Genomic DNA, 18,135 nt, shown 5'->3' on the forward strand with positions numbered 1-18,135 from the left:
TGCAGTTATCTGCTGCTGGCTCTCCTCTGATCCCCGAACATCAGAGGAGAGCCGAACCAACCCGACAGAACCAACCCGACAGAACCAACCCGACAGAACCAACCCGACAGAACCAACCCGACAGAACCAACCCGACAGAGAGAAGAACCTCCGCAAAAAGCAACGACAGCCGAACTGGGCCCATTTTTCTGTCTTGGTTCAGATTTTACTGTTCAAAGTTGTAAATCTGAACATGAAACATGAAGCAATGAACAGATTAAAGAACAGATTAAAGAACAGATTAAAGAACAGAACAGACGTTCTGGCCCACGAACAGCATGTTAGCTTTAGCATCGCTAACCATAAAACACAAACATCTGCAATAGATTATATATAATACAGATTTGATCTTCATTTATAGATCAGATTCCTAAACTCCAGAATAATGATTGATTCAGTTTCTTATTGTGCTTTTAGTACAACAATCAATTTGATTATTTGATTATTTTATGTGTAATAATAATAAAAATCGTAATTTAAAGAATAAATCATACAAATAGATTAACAGTAAATATTTCCTACGTTAAAAGGTCTGTTGAGGCTTTCTGTATGTTTTATTTTGAAGTGTTGATATATTTAATGAATTCAGTGTTTTAATGTATTATTAATGCACTAGACACAGAGCAGGGCCGGATCTAGATGGGGGCCAAAAGGGGGCAAAGGAATTATATTTAATAAATGTCTTATATTATTAGTCATTGGTGGATTTTTTTAACCTTCACCGTTAATTTAAGAATGAATTTGATGGCTTTCCGTCTGCCAGGACCTGCAGCCTGGTTCTACCAGAACCAGAACATCTGGAACAGAACCTCCTAACATCACTAAGATCAAATGATGACATTTGTTTCTTTGTTTTCTACGTGTTGCCATGGAAACACAGTGACTATTGCTCCAATTATTTTGGTAAAACTCTTTTGGAAACCAGAAGGTTGACATAACCGTCATTCTGTTGGCTGCCTGAGGATACATGTTGAATATGAAGTCAGGTTTTATCATCAGTTACTTTACACCGATTGATTAAACGTGTTGAAGGTGCTGCTCTGATCACGTTAAAAACAAAACAGAATCATGTCTGTCACTGCAGCGGACGTCCCACCATGAGAGCAGGGCGACACGCCGTGGTGGGCGTCCCTCATTTTGACCCTGCCAGAACCGGACCCACCTCCAGGGCCCGGCTGATCGCGGGCGCGTTCCTCAGAGCGACGACGGCCGAAGCCACGTTCTGCGCCCGGAGCTCCATCACGGCGGTCAGAACGTCGTCGGGGTCCTGCGTCTGGCCGCCGGCGAAGAACACGGCCACCTTCCGGGTCGTCTTCCCGGGCCGGACCCGCTTGAAGACGTTCCGGCCCACGAACAGCATGGCGGCGCCGAGGTGGCGGCGCTCGGCGGTGCGCTCTCGGGCCAGGTTCTGCACCTCCTCCAGCAGCCGCGTCAGGCTGCGGCGCTCCTGCAGGCGGATCAGGTGGCGGGTGTGCCGGCTGAACGCCACCACAGACACCCGCGCGCCGGCCGGCAGTTGCTCTCCGCCATGTTGACGTCCCGCAGCAGGGAGAGGACGGCCCCCGCTGCTCCTCAAAGTCCGCCGGCGTCACGTCCTCCGACATGTCCAGGGCGAAGACCAGCTCGGTGGGGACGGCGGGGCAGCGCGGCGGATCTGAGGAAGGAGACGAACCTTAGACCCAAAGGAACCAAACTGGAGGAACCAGAACCGCTGCAGAACATTCTGCGGTTACGACCAGACGGGTTCTGTCCCACAAACCCAGAAAACTGACCAGTTGGGGTTCGTTCACACCAGCCCCGTCCAGTCCGCTTTGACCCGACTCCGGTCCGTCTGCCTTGTCAACGTCCGGTTCGGATGATGAGCTGTGAACACTGATCGACCTCTGACCTCTGATCCTCCAGGTCTGGGTTCAGTTTTCATATGTTTAGATTACTTACCATTATAAATACTCTGTTTGTTCCTGAATGTGTTTGTCTGAGTGATGTTTTGTAGGAAGCAACAATCGTGTCAAATTGGGAGCAAATACCAGACGGTCTGCAGCAAGAGAGACAACTGACCTGGCAGAATAAACAACGATCGTTAAGCAACGATGATTAAGAGACAAAGTTTATGAACCAGATGCAGAGCAACTGTACATGAGACCACAGATGCACAAGACACTCGTTGTTCTGTGGGTTCATCAGTAAACGAGAACTCTGAACTTTTCACCCTGCACTACGGCAGCCTGTAGGTGCAACACCCCTGTGACTGAAGGGAACACAAGAAGTAGCTATGCTACCAGGATCACCCTGAGGAAATAAAAAGAGAGGAGCAGCGCGCTTCAGAGCGGACGCTGTCCGTCCTCCTCGTCTCTCGTCTTTCTGTTTGAGAATGCTGAGCTAGATGAACCTGACAAGTTTGAACGTGAACGCCAAGCGGTGGATGGGCGTTCTGGGTAAATACAACCAAAGCTAACATTAGCCTAGCGCTAGCAGCAGAAATGGCTCCTGGTCTTCAGCCAAAGACTAAAGAGAAATCACTAAACTCTGACGCCTCCATCTTGTTTCATCTGGTGAAACAGGAAGTTGCTCTCAGTGTCTTCAGAGGTTTCAGTGTCGTTTCCTGCAGTGGTTGTTGGTGCAGCGCCCCCACAGGCCAGGAGGGGAACAGGCTGGTTTGACTCAGAACCGCAGCAGCTGGAGGTGGAGCAGATGGTTCTGGTTCTAGTAGAACCGGGTCGACTGACTCACTGAACATTATTCACACTGGAACGTTGGAATGTGTATTTTGGTCATTTCAGTGATTTCAGTTTTTGAAATATTTTCACTCTTTTTGTTGGAATATCTCCAACATTCTGCCAGAACCTGACGGTTTATTACTTCTTCCTATTTCAGCCCAGAAACTCCACTTACGATTTAAAACAGGCACAAGAATTAAACTATTTCCAAATGATTCAGCTTTTTGATTTCTCTGTTTTTAATCATATCATAATTTGAGTTTTGTTCATTTTCTGTCTGTTTTCAGTCTGAAGTCTAGAAACTGATGCTAACAAAATGCTGCTGTTTGAACAAGTTTCCCTCTTCAGAAATCATTTCTGCATCTGCAGCCTCAGCTGTCGGCTCTCAGCAGCGTCGCTGCAGCAGGTTTTGTGCTTTTCTTTAAACGCGTCCAGCATCAGGACTGTCCTCCTGCTGTCTTCCTGCTGTCTTCCTGCTGTCCTCCTGCTGTCTTCCTGCTGTCCTCCTACTGTCCTCCTGCTGTCCTCCTGCTGTCTTCCTGCTGTCCTCCTGCTCCATGTCAGAAGTTTCCAGTGGCTTTGGATCAGCAGCATGTGGAAACGTTTTAGTTTGAAGGCTCCTGAATGACCTGCATTCAGCTTCCTGCTTTCAACTGGTTGCTTTTCTCCAGGGATTCTCTTGTTTTCCAGTTTACTTGTTATGATGCTAATTAGTTGCACCAGGAACTTCAGGAATGAAACATTTATTCTGCTGAAACTAGACGTTGAATTTGAGTCATAACAGATGTTTCTGATCTTGTGAACCGACAGTTTGTGTTGCAGTCGCATCGAGACGCTGATCCTCAAATCTGTTTATGAATCAAATGTTTTATTCTGCAGTGTTTAAATGTTGCTTCATTAAGCTGTGTTAGAATCTTTTAGCCCTGGTTTTATTATAAATCACATGAAACTTATGAAAATGAATATTTATTCATTTTCTGTTACATATTATTTCTTTTAATCTAAAGGAATTCTTTGATTCACAGCTGCATGATCAAAATGGAAGAACAGAATATACAATTATACCTAAAAATATTGTGATAAGCTTATTAACAGATGCAAACCATGGAAGGAGAGAAGGGATCAAAAAGGAATGAATAAAGGACACGGAGGAGGCATCGAGGAAAGATAGAAATTAAAGCAGTAAGGACAGGAGAGGTAAAAGTGAATAAGAGAGAAGCGAAATCGTAGGAGTAGAAAGGAGAGAGGAGAAATAGGAAGGAGACAGGAGGAATAGGAAGGAGAGAGGAGAAATAGGAAGGAGACAGGAGGAATAGGAAGGAGAGAGGAGAAATAGGAAGGAGACAGGAGGAATAGGAAGGAGAGAGGAGGAATAGGAAGGAGACAGGAGGAATAGGAAGGAGAGAGGAGGAAGGAGTCGGGTTCTGGTTCTGGTGGAGTTTTCCTCTCCACTGTCGCCACATGCAGGCTCAGTCTGAGGGAGTGCTTTTCCGTAGAAAAGCCGGATTATTGTAGTTTTTCTGTTTTTGCCTTTAGATGAAAGTAATGAAAGTGAAAACCTGAAATGTTTTTACTCACCGCTGCTGTTCTGACAAGCGGCTGAGATACGTACCGTGGCAACAAGCTGTGGAGGAAGAGGAGGATGAGCTGAGAGAGGAAGGTTTTAAAGCTGTCGGGTTTATTTGAGGTGGACCTACCACAGCGCTCCCTGATGTAGCTGATCAACTCGCACTCCTGAAACGACACCAAGACGTTTAGATGTCAGCCTGACAGCAGCAGCTGCAGGATCTGAGGAGGATTTACAGTTTTCTCTGCGTTTCCAGGATCACCTGTCCGTCCCTGCAAACAGGAAGTGGAAAGGTAAGAGTTCGGTTTCCCACGGCAAAGTCCCGACCGACGAGGGAAGTTCGGACTCACTCTGCGTCCGGGGAATCCGGGCTCCCCGGGCTCGCCGGGCCCTCCGGTTCTGCCCGAGTTTCCCTGTGAAGCCAAACGGGTCGGCTGCTTTTACAGCCAAATCTCAGCTTTCCTGTGAGAACGGCGGAGAATTCACTGACCTCTCGACCTCGGCTCCCTCTCCCACCCGGAAATCCTTTGGGTCCTTTCTCTCCCTTCGGACCCTGAACACACAGAACACTGTGACCCGCCGGGTCTCCAGAACGGAACGCCCGGTCGGGACGAGACTCACCGACGGACCGGGGTAACCAGGGAAACCATCAGAACCCTGAGGATTATAAAAGGTGAAATCAGCTGATCTGGTGGAAAACCTGAGGATGACCTCTGAACTGCAGGTTACCTTTGCCCCTGGGGGTCCCGGAGGTCCTGCACCGTCTCGCCCTTCCTCACCCTGAAAACACAGACAGGAGGAGCTGGAACTCTGCCCACTGACACACCTGAACGCAGCAGAAACCGGCAGACGACCCCAGAGCACTTTCACTTCTTCTACATTATTTCACTAACAGAAAACTCTGCAGACGCCCCCCCGCAGGCCGAACTGGAGCGCTACAGAATTCTTTAGCAAAACAAATATTTAGCTCCAAACTAAATATTTAGTCAGCAGGCTAACGACTTAGCCACAAACTAAATATTTAGCCGAAAAGCTAAACATTTCTTCAGCAAAATAAATATTGAGTACAAAACACTGGAATGAAACGGCTTCATGACCTCCAGTATGGAATCGGTTCTCCGGACCAGAACCAGGACCGGGACCAGAACCTGAGTTTTTACACCTGTGTTCTACATGAACTAAGTACTAAATCTTTTGGTCTCCAGTGAACTGCGCAGCGTTCAGCCTCCTGAGTGGACCAGCTGCAGGTCCAGCTGCTTACCGGCGGCCCCAAATGCCCCCGCCGCCCCGCGGCCCCCGGGGGGCCCGGTTCTCCAGGCTGCCCCTGAAACAGATCAGATCAGGAATTTATCTTCCATGGAAACTGCAGCTAAAGCTCAGCTCAGGTTAAACAGAACCAGACCCGTCTGACCCGGGTCATGATGCTGCCCACCTTCTGTCCGTTGGCACCGGGTCGTCCTCCGTCTCCCGGTCGTCCGGCGCGTCCCGGGTCACCCTGCAGGGAATCACCAGAACCTTAAACCTCACCCTGACAACCCAGGGTCAGAGGTCAGCCTCAGTTAGAAAGTTGAAGGTTAAAGGTCAGGACACTGAACCTATGTGTAAACATGAACATGAACTGATTCTTACTTGCCGTCCAGGAAACCCCGGTGTCCCTTTTGGTCCCTCCGGGCCTCTGTCCCCTCTTGGTCCCTGCAGAACCAGCATCAGAATCAGAACCAGAATCAAAATCAGAACCAGAACCCTCAAGAGTTCTGATTGCCGATTACTGAGCAGTTAGCAGGAAGCGTTAGCAGTTAGCAGGAAGTGTTAGCAGTTAGCAGGAAGTGTTAGGAAATAGCAGGAAACGTCAGGAGTTACCAGGAAACATTAGCAGTTAGCGTTAGCAGGTAGCATTATTAGTTAGCAGAAAGTGTAATCACTTAACACAAAGTGTTAGCAGTTAACAGCCTGGCAGGTGAAGATGAGATGGGGGTGGTCCCTACCTTTGGACCTGAAGCTCCTGGCACACCTGGTGGTCCCCGTCTCCCTTTGTCTCCAGGTGCGCCCTGCAGAGAGAAGGTCACACGCTGAGCTCAACAGTGCAGCTCCACAGTCAACATGGCAGCAGTTTGTTTGTTCTCCTACCGTGGAGCCGCTGGCGCCTCGCCTCCCGTCCCGACCCTGCGGCGCAGAGAGCAACTCGTCATCTACTGAAGCATCGACCTGAGACTGCTGATAAGCATCTTTAACCCTTTAACGGTTGTGTGGGCAATTAAAGGGTTAAAAGCTCAAACAGCACCTGACCTCTGACCCCAAATCCAGAACAGTTGGGAAGGAGGTTTCATGGATGCAGAGAGAGGAGGAGGAAGGTGAACCTTCATCTCCCCTTTAGAGATTGAAGGAGCAACAGCAAAAACAAAGGAGGTGGATTAACATGTTTAAAAAACAGACTCACTGCAACACTGACTGACTGACTGAAAACTTGCTGCTCACAGCACCGACTGATAAATTACGTTTTAAGATACTAGCATGCAGATACTAGCTAACTGTTTGGCATACTAGCATGCCAAACAGTTAGCTCTGCTAATGCTAAAGCATTACACCAACATGGAATTTAATGGAAGCTAATGCTAACATGCTAAATTTAGCCTAAGATGATGAGTTGACTTATTTTGCTTCAAAATAAACAAAACTTAATCAATAAATCAATACATGTTTAAACAATTGTCATTTAAATTAAATCATTTAAAACAGAAACTAAATATTAAATAATAATTTGACACTTTTATTTGAGTTGTGATAATTATCTGCAGACAGACTGATTCCAGTGGGCGGAGCCAACACTCCTCTGGTGGTTATGATTGGTCTGAACCACACTAGCTGTGCTGGCTAACCAATCAGAAGCTGAGAGGAAGAACTGAAGTGCTCCAGTGATTGGTTGATGGATATTTGGCTGAACATAATAATGAAATCAATATTTAATTAATAAATAATTTTAACAGATACTCAGCCTACTAAGTGGGTCAGCGTTAGGGTGGGTTCCCGTCGTGTTCTGCGGCATGAGGAGACTCACCGGGTTCCCGTCCTCGCCGTCCGTCCCAGGACGTCCCTGCTGTCCAGGCGTTCCCTGGGGACGGAAACGCAGCCGGATGAGAACAGCGACCAGATGTGTTAAACCTCTGGATCCGGACCAGAGGCCCAGCTGCTGGTAACCAGAACCCGGAAACGATGACCTGGTTCTGGTTCCCCGTGTCCCTCCAGGAAACAGCAGAGACGTTCGTCTGAGAACGACTCGCCTTCAGCTCCACTTCAGGCCTCAGATTAGATCCTGATGTTAATCCAGGGAAACTCGATCCCTCCCAGCTGACTCAGCAAACATCTGAGAACGCTTAAAGATGGCAGACTTCCTTATTCATAAACAGGAAGTGAGTGTTTTAATAAAGAAGTTACATCAATTCATGTTCTGCCAGAGAAACATGAAAGAGTTTGTTCAGTCCAAGCAACTGAGGGACAGATTAAAAACAGGATGTTAAATAATCGCTTCTTCATGAGGATCCTGATCGGCCAATAGGGATCCGTTACCGGGCAGGATGGGAAAATAAAACCGGATTGCTGCTCTCTGTCACACAGAAACAGCCTTTAAGTTTTCATCGAGGTGCCAACAGGTGCCAACAATCACAGGCCATTTCTAGATTTGATTCTTTTTTATTCACGTTTCAGCAAAACAACGAAAAATGTGAATTTAGTCAATATTTGATGAACTTCTGCTGAACAGGCTGCAGCCTGGTACATCCATCCATCATCCATCATCCATCATCCATCCATCATCCATCCATCCATCATCCATCCATCATCCATCCATCATCCATCATCCATCATCCATCCATCCATCCATCCATCCATCCATCCATCATCCATCATCCATCATCCATCATCCATCCATCATCCATCCATCCATCCATCATCCATCCATCATCATCCATCCATCATCCATCATCCATCCATCCATCATCCATCCATCCATCATCATCCATCATCCATCCATCATCCATCCATCCATCCATCCATCCATCCATCCATCCATCCATCATCCATCTATCATCTATCCATCCATCCATCATCCATCCATCCATCATCCATCCATCCATCATCCATCCATCCATCCATCCATCCATCCATCCATCCATCATCCATCCATCATCCATCATCCATCATCCATCCATCCATCCATCCATCCATCCATCATCCATCATCCATCATCCATCCATCATCCATCATCCATCATCATCCATCCATCATCATCCATCCATCATCCATCATCCATCCATCCATCATCCATCCATCCATCCATCATCCATCATCCATCCATCATCCATCCATCCATCCATCCATCCATCCATCATCCATCATCCATCTATCCATCCATCCATCATCCATCCATCCATCATCCATCCATCCATCATCCATCCATCCATCATCCATCCATCCATCATCCATCCATCCATCTATCCATCATCCATCCATCCATCCATCCATCATCATCCATCCATCATCCATCCATCCATCCATCCATCATCATCCATCATCCATCCATCATCCATCCATCCATCATCCATCCATCATCCATCATCCATCCATCCATCATCCATCCATCCATCCATCATCCATCCATCCATCCATCCATCCATCATCCATCTATCCATCTATCCATCCATCCATCATCCATCCATCCATCATCCATCCATCCATCATCCATCCATCCATCATCCATCCATCCATCCATCATCCATCCATCATCCATCATCCATCCATCATCCATCCATCCATCATCCCATCCATCCATCCCATCCATCCATCATCCATCCATCATCCATCCATCCATCCATCCATCCATCATCCATCCATCCATCCATCCATCATCCATCTATCATCCATCCATCATCCATCCATCTATCATCCATCCATCCATCCATCATCCATCCATCATCCATCCATCCATCCATCCATCATCCATCATCCATCCATCCATCCATCCATCATCCATCCATCCATCCATCCATCATCCATCCATCATCCATCTATCCATCTATCCATAAATCCATCATCCATCTATCCATCCATCCATCATCCATCCATCCATCCATCCATCCATCATCCATCATCCATCCATCCATCCATCATCCATCTATCCATCATCCATCTATCCATCCATCCATCATCCATCCATCATCCATCCATCTATCCATCACCCATCCATTCAACCATCCATCATCCATCCATCCATCCATCCATCCATCATCCATCCATCCATCCATCCATCCATCATCCATCCATCATCCATCCATCCATCCATCATCCATCTATTCATCATCCATCTATCCATCCATCCATCATCCATCCATCATCCATCCATCTATCCATCACCCATCCATCCAATCCATCATCCATCCATCATCCATCATCCATCCATCCATCTATCCATCACCCATCCATCCAACCATCCATCATCCATCCATCCATCCATCATCCATCCATCCATCTATCCATCCATCCATCTATCCATCACCCATCCATCCATCCATCATCCATCCATCATCCATCCATCCATCATCCATCCATCATCCATCCATCCATCATCCATCCATCCATCTATCCATCACCCATCCATCCATCCATCCATCATCCATCCATCATCCATCCATCCATCCATCCATCCATCCATCCATCATCCATAATCCATCCATCCATCCATCCATCCATCATCCATCTATCCATCAATCCATCATCCATCTATCAATCCATCATCCATCCATCATCCATCCATCATCCATCCATCCATCTATCCATCACCCATCCATCCATCCATCATCCATCCATCATCCATCCATCCATCATCCATCCATCCATCCATCATCCATCTATCCATCAATCCATCATCCATCTATCCATCCATCCATCATCCATCCATCCATCAATCCATCATCCATCTATCCATCCATCCATCATCCATCCATCCATCATCCATCCATCTATCCATCATCCATCCATCATCCATCCATCCATCATCCATCTATCCATCAATCCATCATCCATCTATCCATCCACCCATCATCCATCCATCCTCCATCCATCCATCTATCCATCCATCCATCATCCATCCATCTATCCATCATCCATCCATCCATCATCCATCTATCCATCAATCCATCATCCATCTATCCATCCACCCATCATCCATCCATCCATCCATCCATCATCCATCCATCCATCCATCCATCCATCATCCATCCATCTATCCATCATCCATCCATCCATCCTCCATCTATCCATCATCCATCTATCCATCCACCCATCATCCATCCATCCATCCATCCATCATCCATCCATCTATCATCCATCCATCCATCATCCATCCATCTATCATCCATCCATCATCCATCTATCCATCAATCCATCCACCCATCATCCATCCATCCATCCATCCATCCATCATCCATCCATCATCCATCCATCCATCTATCATCCATCCCTCATCCATCTATCCATCTATCCATCAATCCATCATCCATCCATCCATCCATCATCCATCCATCTATCATCCATCCATCATCCATCCATCATCCATCCATCCATCCATCCATCCATCATCCATCCATCTATCATCCGTCTATCCATAAATCCATCATCCATCCATCCATCCATCCGTCCATCCATCCATCATCCATCCATCATCCATCTATCCATCCATCAATCATCCATCCATCCATCAATCCATCATCCATCTATCCATCAATCCATCATCCATCCATCCATCCATCATCCATCCATCTATCATCCATCCATCCATCATCCATCCATTTATCCATCCATCCATCCATCATCCATCCATCTATCATCCATCCATCATCCATCCATCCATCTATCCATCCATCCATCCATCCATCATCCATCTATCCATCATCCATCTATCCATCATCCATCTATCCATCCATCCATCCATCCATCCATCCATCCATCCATCCATCATCCATCTATCCATCAATCCATCCATCCATCTATCCATCCATCCATCATCCATCCATCCATCTATCCATCATCCATCTATCCATCCATCCATCCATCCATCTTTCCATCATCCATCTATCCATCCATCCATCATCCATCCATCCATCCATCATCCATCCATCCATCATCCATCCATCCATCCATCTATCCATCAATCCATCATCCATCCATCATCCATCCATCATCCATCCATCCGTCCATCCATCCATCATCCATCCATCATCCATCCATCCATCCGTCCATCCATCATCCATCCATCATCCATCCATCCATCCATCCATCATCCATCCATCATCCATCCATCCATCCATCCGTCCATCCATCCATCCATCCATCATCCATCCATCCGTCCATCCATCCGTCCATCCATCATCCATCCATCCATCATCCATCCATCATCCATCCATCCATCCATCATCCATCCATCCATCCATCCGTCCATCCATCCGTCCATCCATCCATCATCCATCCATTCGTCCATCCATCCATCCATCCATCCATCATCCATCCATCATCCATCCATCCATCATCCATCCATCCATCCGATCGGAACCATTGTCCCAGTTTTGGATCAGCTGATATTTATCAGATCTTAATTTGTTTAGTTTTAATGTGTCTGTGATTTTACGGAGAACAGTCTCTGTGTCGTGTTTAATGGGATCCATTAATGAAACAGAATAAACTGTCCAGGCCCTCTGAGGCCTGAGTGACTCCAGTTTGCTTTCCGTTGTTTCAGTCCTCATTTCTCCAGTGTGTCTCAGTTTCACACCAGCAGAACGTTTTCAGCCTGACTCAGAATTACTGGCAGGGAAATTTACAGCTGCTCCCGGTTTCTGCAGCTGCAGGAAGAATCCAGAAGATGGAGAGCCAAGCCAGCATCTACAGCCTGACTGAAAACATGGCAACTCCTACAACACGCATTCAGACCAAACGGGATGTACCTGAAGATTCAGATTCCCTCACAGAGCATCTCTGGCTTTCAGCAGAAGCTTTTAGAGGTTTGTCCTTTAGAGGTAACCTGATGATACCTCAGGGCATCATCAGCCCTGAATGTTGGGCTGATAATGAGACGTTTCTTACCGGGTCCCCCTGGTTGCCAGGCTCTCCTTTGGGTCCTGGTGTCACGTTGTTGCGCCCCGGCTCGCCCTGTTAAATGAAGCAAACACTGCAGATGTTCAGCGACTCTGGATCCAGGAAGCCTCCGCTCTGAAACATCCGGCTCAGCCGCAGCACTGCAGCTTAGATTCAGGTTTTGTTGATGTTAAGAATTAGTTTTCAGACTAATCCAGAGAGGATTTACACATTTGAGTCGTTTCAGTCTGGATGAAATCTGAATCCGTCTGCCAGTGAGAAGGAAAACCTGCGTTGGCCTCCATAACTGCGTTTTGAATGAATGTTCCTGAACTATTTACTGTCTTTCATATAAAGGCAGGTAATATAGATATATTATCTGCATGACCACTCGTTTGGATTATTGCAATTCTTTATATAGTGGCATGGTTAAATGACCTGGTCGGGTCCAGTAAGCAGGCAGCAGTTGAAAAACGTCTGTATCCAGATGAGAATCAACCTGATCCTCAGAAAATTAGAAATTCTGTTTATTTCTGTTCTAACAAAATGAGGTTAAAGATAAATTGTGATAAAATTTAATTTACATTTACATTGGGATTTTTATTTGTCGATACTAGAAAATAGAAATATTTGGGATTTATTGTGGATGAATATCTCACATTTGAAGAATGAATAAAAACACAGTCAGCACATAAACATTTTGCCGTGTGAGCTTATGGTACTGAGGTTTATGTGACATGGAGTTGAACTTTGACGGCAGCTCTGGAAGCTGGTACAAAAGAAACAAACTAAATATAAATACCATTTAACTGTCACTGCATTAGCTCTGAAGAGGTTAGCAACTAGCATGCCAATAATGGTCACCCATTGGATGGCCTACTTCCTCTGCTGTCCTTTAGCACAGATAGGCTAGCATTGAACAGGTTAGCATTGATATTGGATATGTTAGCATTAGCATACTAAAACCTGGTGGTCATCCGGTGGATTGCTTCCTTCTGCTGATAATTAGCATGGAAAGGGTAACATTAGCATTGGATAACTAGCGCTAGGCTCAAATAAGCTAACAGCTACAATGCCTACGCTAGCTTTCCACTTTATCAGACTGATTATTTTTCTTTAAATGAAACTTTATGAAGGAAAATGGTTGTCATACAATATCTGTGCATACATTAGACACACTGACTTTACTGTAATCCAACGTGACATTTAGCATAAACATGCTGTACTACACTGGCTGAAGTTGGCTTTAAAAGCCAGATTTAATTGTGACATCTTGATCTGATTTGCAAAAGTCAAAAAGTACCTTTAGTTCACAGCTCAAGTAAATAAATCACAACCTACGATTTGGAAATTCTGCTTTCAGTGAAAACTGATCTGGTCCATGTTTGCAGAGCCTTTAATTTTTTGAAATTAGAGCAAATTAATGTGAAAAATTAGATGGAATTGCCTTTAGCCATGTTCCCAATCAGAAGCCAACTTCAGCTCTGCATGATGTTTGTGTTTGGTGTCGTGTGGGTTACAGAAATCTCTGTCTTATTGTTTTTCAACTATTTTTCTTGGTAAAATTTAGTTTAAAGGACAGTGAGTCACGGTTGACCAGCCAAGACATGCTAGTTGTTAGTTCTTCAAGGCTAATGCTAGCCTAAGCATGCTAATGAACGGTGGATGATGAAGACCATTCAGGGGGTGACTAGTCATGCTCGATGTTAGCCTAGCCAATACTAACACTAGCCTGCCTGTGTAATGGACAGCAGAGGAAGACGGCCAAGCGAAACACATTTTCACTGATTTTGTTGGTGCAGTGAAGGTCATGATGCTTAGTTTTAGCTTCAGGCCAAGCGTTTTCTGACTGCACTGCCGGACTTTGAGTTGCTTGTGGCGCCAGATCAAACTCCCACCAACAGAGTAAATGTCTGGGCTGCTGCTGATCCGGGTGATAACAGCGACACGCTGGCTCCAGGAAGCAGAGAGGAATGTGGCTTCATAATTAGCACCTTAGAGAAACCAGCTGGAAACTTACTGAATCTCCTCTCAGGCCTCGGTCTCCTTTCAGTCCTTCCTCCCCTCTGATCCCTGGGATTCCCTGAGGATGACAGGTTAGTCTGTAGAGCCCATAATCAACAAAAAGCTTCTCAGAATCTGAAGCCTGAAATGTCAGACTGTGGTTGGAGAATTAAAGCATTTCAATGGGTTTTTACCTGGTTTCCAGGATCTCCTTTCTGTCCTTTCATCCCATCCCCTCCCTCTTTTCCCTGAGGAGAAAACATTTATTTACAATAATAAAGTGCACAAAATACAATTAAAACACAAGATATCAAATCAGGACTAGCTTAAAAACATATTGAATAAGGTGCTTGTTAAAGATCAGTTTTCCCTGAGTGGATATATTGCACAGTATCCCATTAAAACCCCACAGCTGCAGGAAATGTTCCATGTTCCTGGTGGCTCTGTGGAAGCAAAACTCCAGCCTCAGCCTGGCCTTGACGTTGAAGAAGAAGTAGAAGAAGAATATGAAGACAGCTCAGTTTACATCTTCACTTCAACAGTTTCTGGCTCTGCAGCAGCAGGAGTTCAGGTCTGACATCTGAAATCATCTGCCTTTCATCTCAGCCACAGCGCCCCTTCAGTACACCGTGGTTTCAAAACAGAAGAGCTAAAGAGCCATGCTACTCTCTATTGTGACACTCATTGTTTTAGGGCAGGTCAACTTCATGGGAAGATTGGGTGCTCTGGTGGTGCAGGGGCAAAGCAAGACCCATGTACTGAAGCCTTAGTCCTGGTGGTGCAGGTCGCAGGTTCGATTCCCGGCCTGACGACGTTTGCCGCACGTTTTCCCCCTCTTGCCTGTCAAACTACTTTCAAATAAAGGACACTAGACCCAATAAGTGGCCTTTCAAAAAACTTCCTCTCATGAAGTTTTTCCTCTCATGAAAAAACTTCATGAGAGGATTGGAAGTTAGCCTAAAACTTTCCTCTGTGACAGAGCTGACAGTGAGCTGATGTTTATCCTGATCGGTCTCTGAAGTGAAGCTGCTGCTATCACACCAATTGTCTGAGTGGAAGGTGTCAGTGGCATAAAGGGCTCATTTATTCATTGGTCTGACGTCATATCCTGAATGCATAAGAAACTAAATTATGTATTTAAATGAGATATAATCACCAAATTAACAGAAATAAAAGCATGAAATATATCCCTGTGTGTTATGTATCTCTACATGACTTTAATTAGTAAAATAAGTTCATTTATGAATGAATAAATAAATAAAGGTTGAATCGGTGGAGAAAGATAAATTCCTACCTGCTCTCCATCCACTCCGTTGAGTCCATCTTCTCCATCTTCACCCTGCAGCACAGAAACAGTCAGCAATGCCCAACTGCTACACTTCACATGCATTCTATGAATTATCATAAACGCTAATGCATCATTTCACTCATTCCAGCGGAGTTCAGTGACTCGCCCTGTGTCCAGAGAAGCTGTGAGATCCCTGCCAAAGAAAGCAAGACATCCATAAGAACAGCGCTCGCTCAAAGTGCAAAGAATAAACAGGAAAGCGGGAGCAGCTGCGCACAGATAAATGTTTAGCTCGCGGCTCCATACACCAGGATTTGTTTAAATTAATACATTCATTTGTCAGTAGATTAACTCTGACATACAGATGCAGCGCCGTTGAACTGATATGATAAATCTGTTCTTTGGAATGATGAGAATTTGTTTTAGCAATTTAAAATGTAATACATATTTCATACAAAACCTGGTTTTAAGCAGTCTAAAACTACCGTATATATTTTTACGACGTCCCTTGAATGTTGCATAAATTCGCTTAGGGTGTAAAAAAATGGCGGACATCGGAGCAGAAAGTGCGACAATAAGAGAGTAAATCAGTGTAACAAAGCGGCTAATGCCGAGTTATTGACCAGGACCAGGCCTGAGGAAGAGTATGGAAGGTAAATCCCAAGCTATTTATGTTTGAGCGATGCCGGCTGCTCCAGGGAACGATGCTAACTGCTGCTAGCACAACAGCATGCTAGCGCGATGTAGCTAGCAGCTAGCATTGATGTAGCTAGCAGCTAGCATTGATGTAGCTAGCAGCTAGCATTGATGCTGCTGAGCCTGGATTGTTTCGATTAATTGTTAATTTATTCAGTCATCTCATGATTTGTTAGAAACGACCCAAAAACAAATTCTTAGGATATGTAGGAAAGTATAAGTAGATAGTAAATCGCATCTAAATCCTTATAAATAAATGGATTTATAGACTTAAATCTCATTTCCTCAGCAATTTATTTTCAATTTCCACTTAGTAGATTTAACATCTAGTAATGACCAGTTGCTGTCAAGCCAAGGTTTACAGTTGTCTAATTTCATGTCAATAGGAGAAAATGAATCATTTATTTTTTCCCCAGAACAGGACATATCAATAAAAATAATAGATTTTAATTAATTAGTGCTACTGTTGCCCCCAAATAATCTAAAACTCTGAAGGGCTTGTGGGACAAACCTTTAACAGATGGTTTGAGTTTAGCTGCTGGTTTTGGGCTCCGTTCAATTTTCTTTTCCCAGCATTTAGTTGGCAGGACAGGAGCTGGAGCCGTCTCAGTTTTCACAAACCAAACTTATTCATTCTGACCACATTGAACAGTGCTGGCTCCTTCATGCAGCGTAAACCCCACAGTGTGTTAATATGAACACGTTTTAAAAAGCTTACAGTCTCATTTAGTCAACAATCTGTTCTAATGTCTGAAAGTTTAAAATTTTACATCTGAAGCTCCATAAAACTTCCAACCTAGGCTGAGACTTTAACATGTTAAATTTGATTGGTTCATGCCACAGATTTTGACCCAATTAATCACTTTTTCATTAGTTTTTTTTACATGCAAAACTCCAGCGCCTTCATTGTTTCTGTAAATCTGACGCACAGCTGTAAACAGCAGCAACGGACAGCAAAGATGTAAATTTCTGCTTAAAAAAGCAACGATCTGATTGGACGCTGGGAAAGTCTGTTATTACTATTATACCCGTTATAATAATACAGACAACATTTTGTTTAATGCTGTCCCTCAAATGACAACAACAAAGTGCAGCGCGACCCCGGTGTTATGAATGAATAAATAAATAAAGGTTGAAACGCTATACCTCGTTTTAACATAAATAATAATAATAAAAAACACTCAATCACAACACAGAGCATAGAATTAGGTTGAATAGATCTGCCCTGATGAATCTGACACATTTATACAGATCTGGATTTTTTTTTTTCAAAATAAGAACCAACTGAGAGATTAATATTAGATCTCTAATTTAGTGTGGGTTTGTCACGTAAAGTCCTTGTAATGTGAGAGAGGCTGTGAACACTTTAGTAACTAAACCCCAAATCAGCTGAGAGAGTTTCCCAGGTTGCTGCAGCTTTTTCCCGCCGTACCTTCGGTCCTCTGGTTCCTGGACATCCGTGGGTGCCCTGAGGCCCCGTCAGACCCGGAGGCCCTCGTTCGCCCTGCAGAACCGGGCGAGTCGTCACACTGAACAGTTCAATTTAAAAAACAGCAGTCTTTGAAAGCAGCATAGTGTCAGAGCAGATCCGTACTTACATGAGAGCCTTCGTCTCCAGGATAGCCGGCGTGGCCCTTCAGACCAGGTGAGCCCTGTCAAGAAACACAGAGAAGCAGAACCTGCAGCGTTTCGATGTTAGGAACCCA

At 45.0% G+C, this 18,135-nt stretch overlaps 1 protein-coding gene across 1 annotated transcript in view; it reads right to left on the reverse strand.

The window, feature by feature from the left end:
- Window positions 1-18,135, reverse strand: part of LOC129353517 (collagen alpha-6(VI) chain-like) — a 42,827-nt gene that overhangs the window by 2,627 nt on the left and 22,065 nt on the right. The window contains 23 exon segments of the mRNA XM_055022869.1: window positions 1,202-1,551; window positions 1,554-1,601; window positions 1,604-1,693; window positions 4,369-4,380; window positions 4,454-4,490; window positions 4,560-4,595; window positions 4,674-4,736; window positions 4,814-4,876; window positions 4,945-4,980; window positions 5,053-5,103; window positions 5,585-5,647; window positions 5,756-5,818; window positions 5,953-6,015; window positions 6,309-6,371; window positions 6,451-6,486; window positions 7,379-7,432; window positions 12,451-12,516; window positions 14,462-14,524; window positions 14,640-14,693; window positions 15,740-15,784; window positions 15,900-15,926; window positions 17,862-17,933; window positions 18,028-18,081. Coding sequence (XP_054878844.1) covers window positions 1,202-1,551; window positions 1,554-1,601; window positions 1,604-1,693; window positions 4,369-4,380; window positions 4,454-4,490; window positions 4,560-4,595; window positions 4,674-4,736; window positions 4,814-4,876; window positions 4,945-4,980; window positions 5,053-5,103; window positions 5,585-5,647; window positions 5,756-5,818; window positions 5,953-6,015; window positions 6,309-6,371; window positions 6,451-6,486; window positions 7,379-7,432; window positions 12,451-12,516; window positions 14,462-14,524; window positions 14,640-14,693; window positions 15,740-15,784; window positions 15,900-15,926; window positions 17,862-17,933; window positions 18,028-18,081 — 1,509 coding nt within the window.

This window comes from Poeciliopsis prolifica, unplaced genomic scaffold (assembly GCF_027474105.1).
Source record: "Poeciliopsis prolifica strain line A6 unplaced genomic scaffold, Auburn_PproV2 SCAFFOLD092, whole genome shotgun sequence".
In the NCBI taxonomy this organism is placed as follows: Eukaryota; Metazoa; Chordata; class Actinopteri; order Cyprinodontiformes; family Poeciliidae; genus Poeciliopsis; species Poeciliopsis prolifica.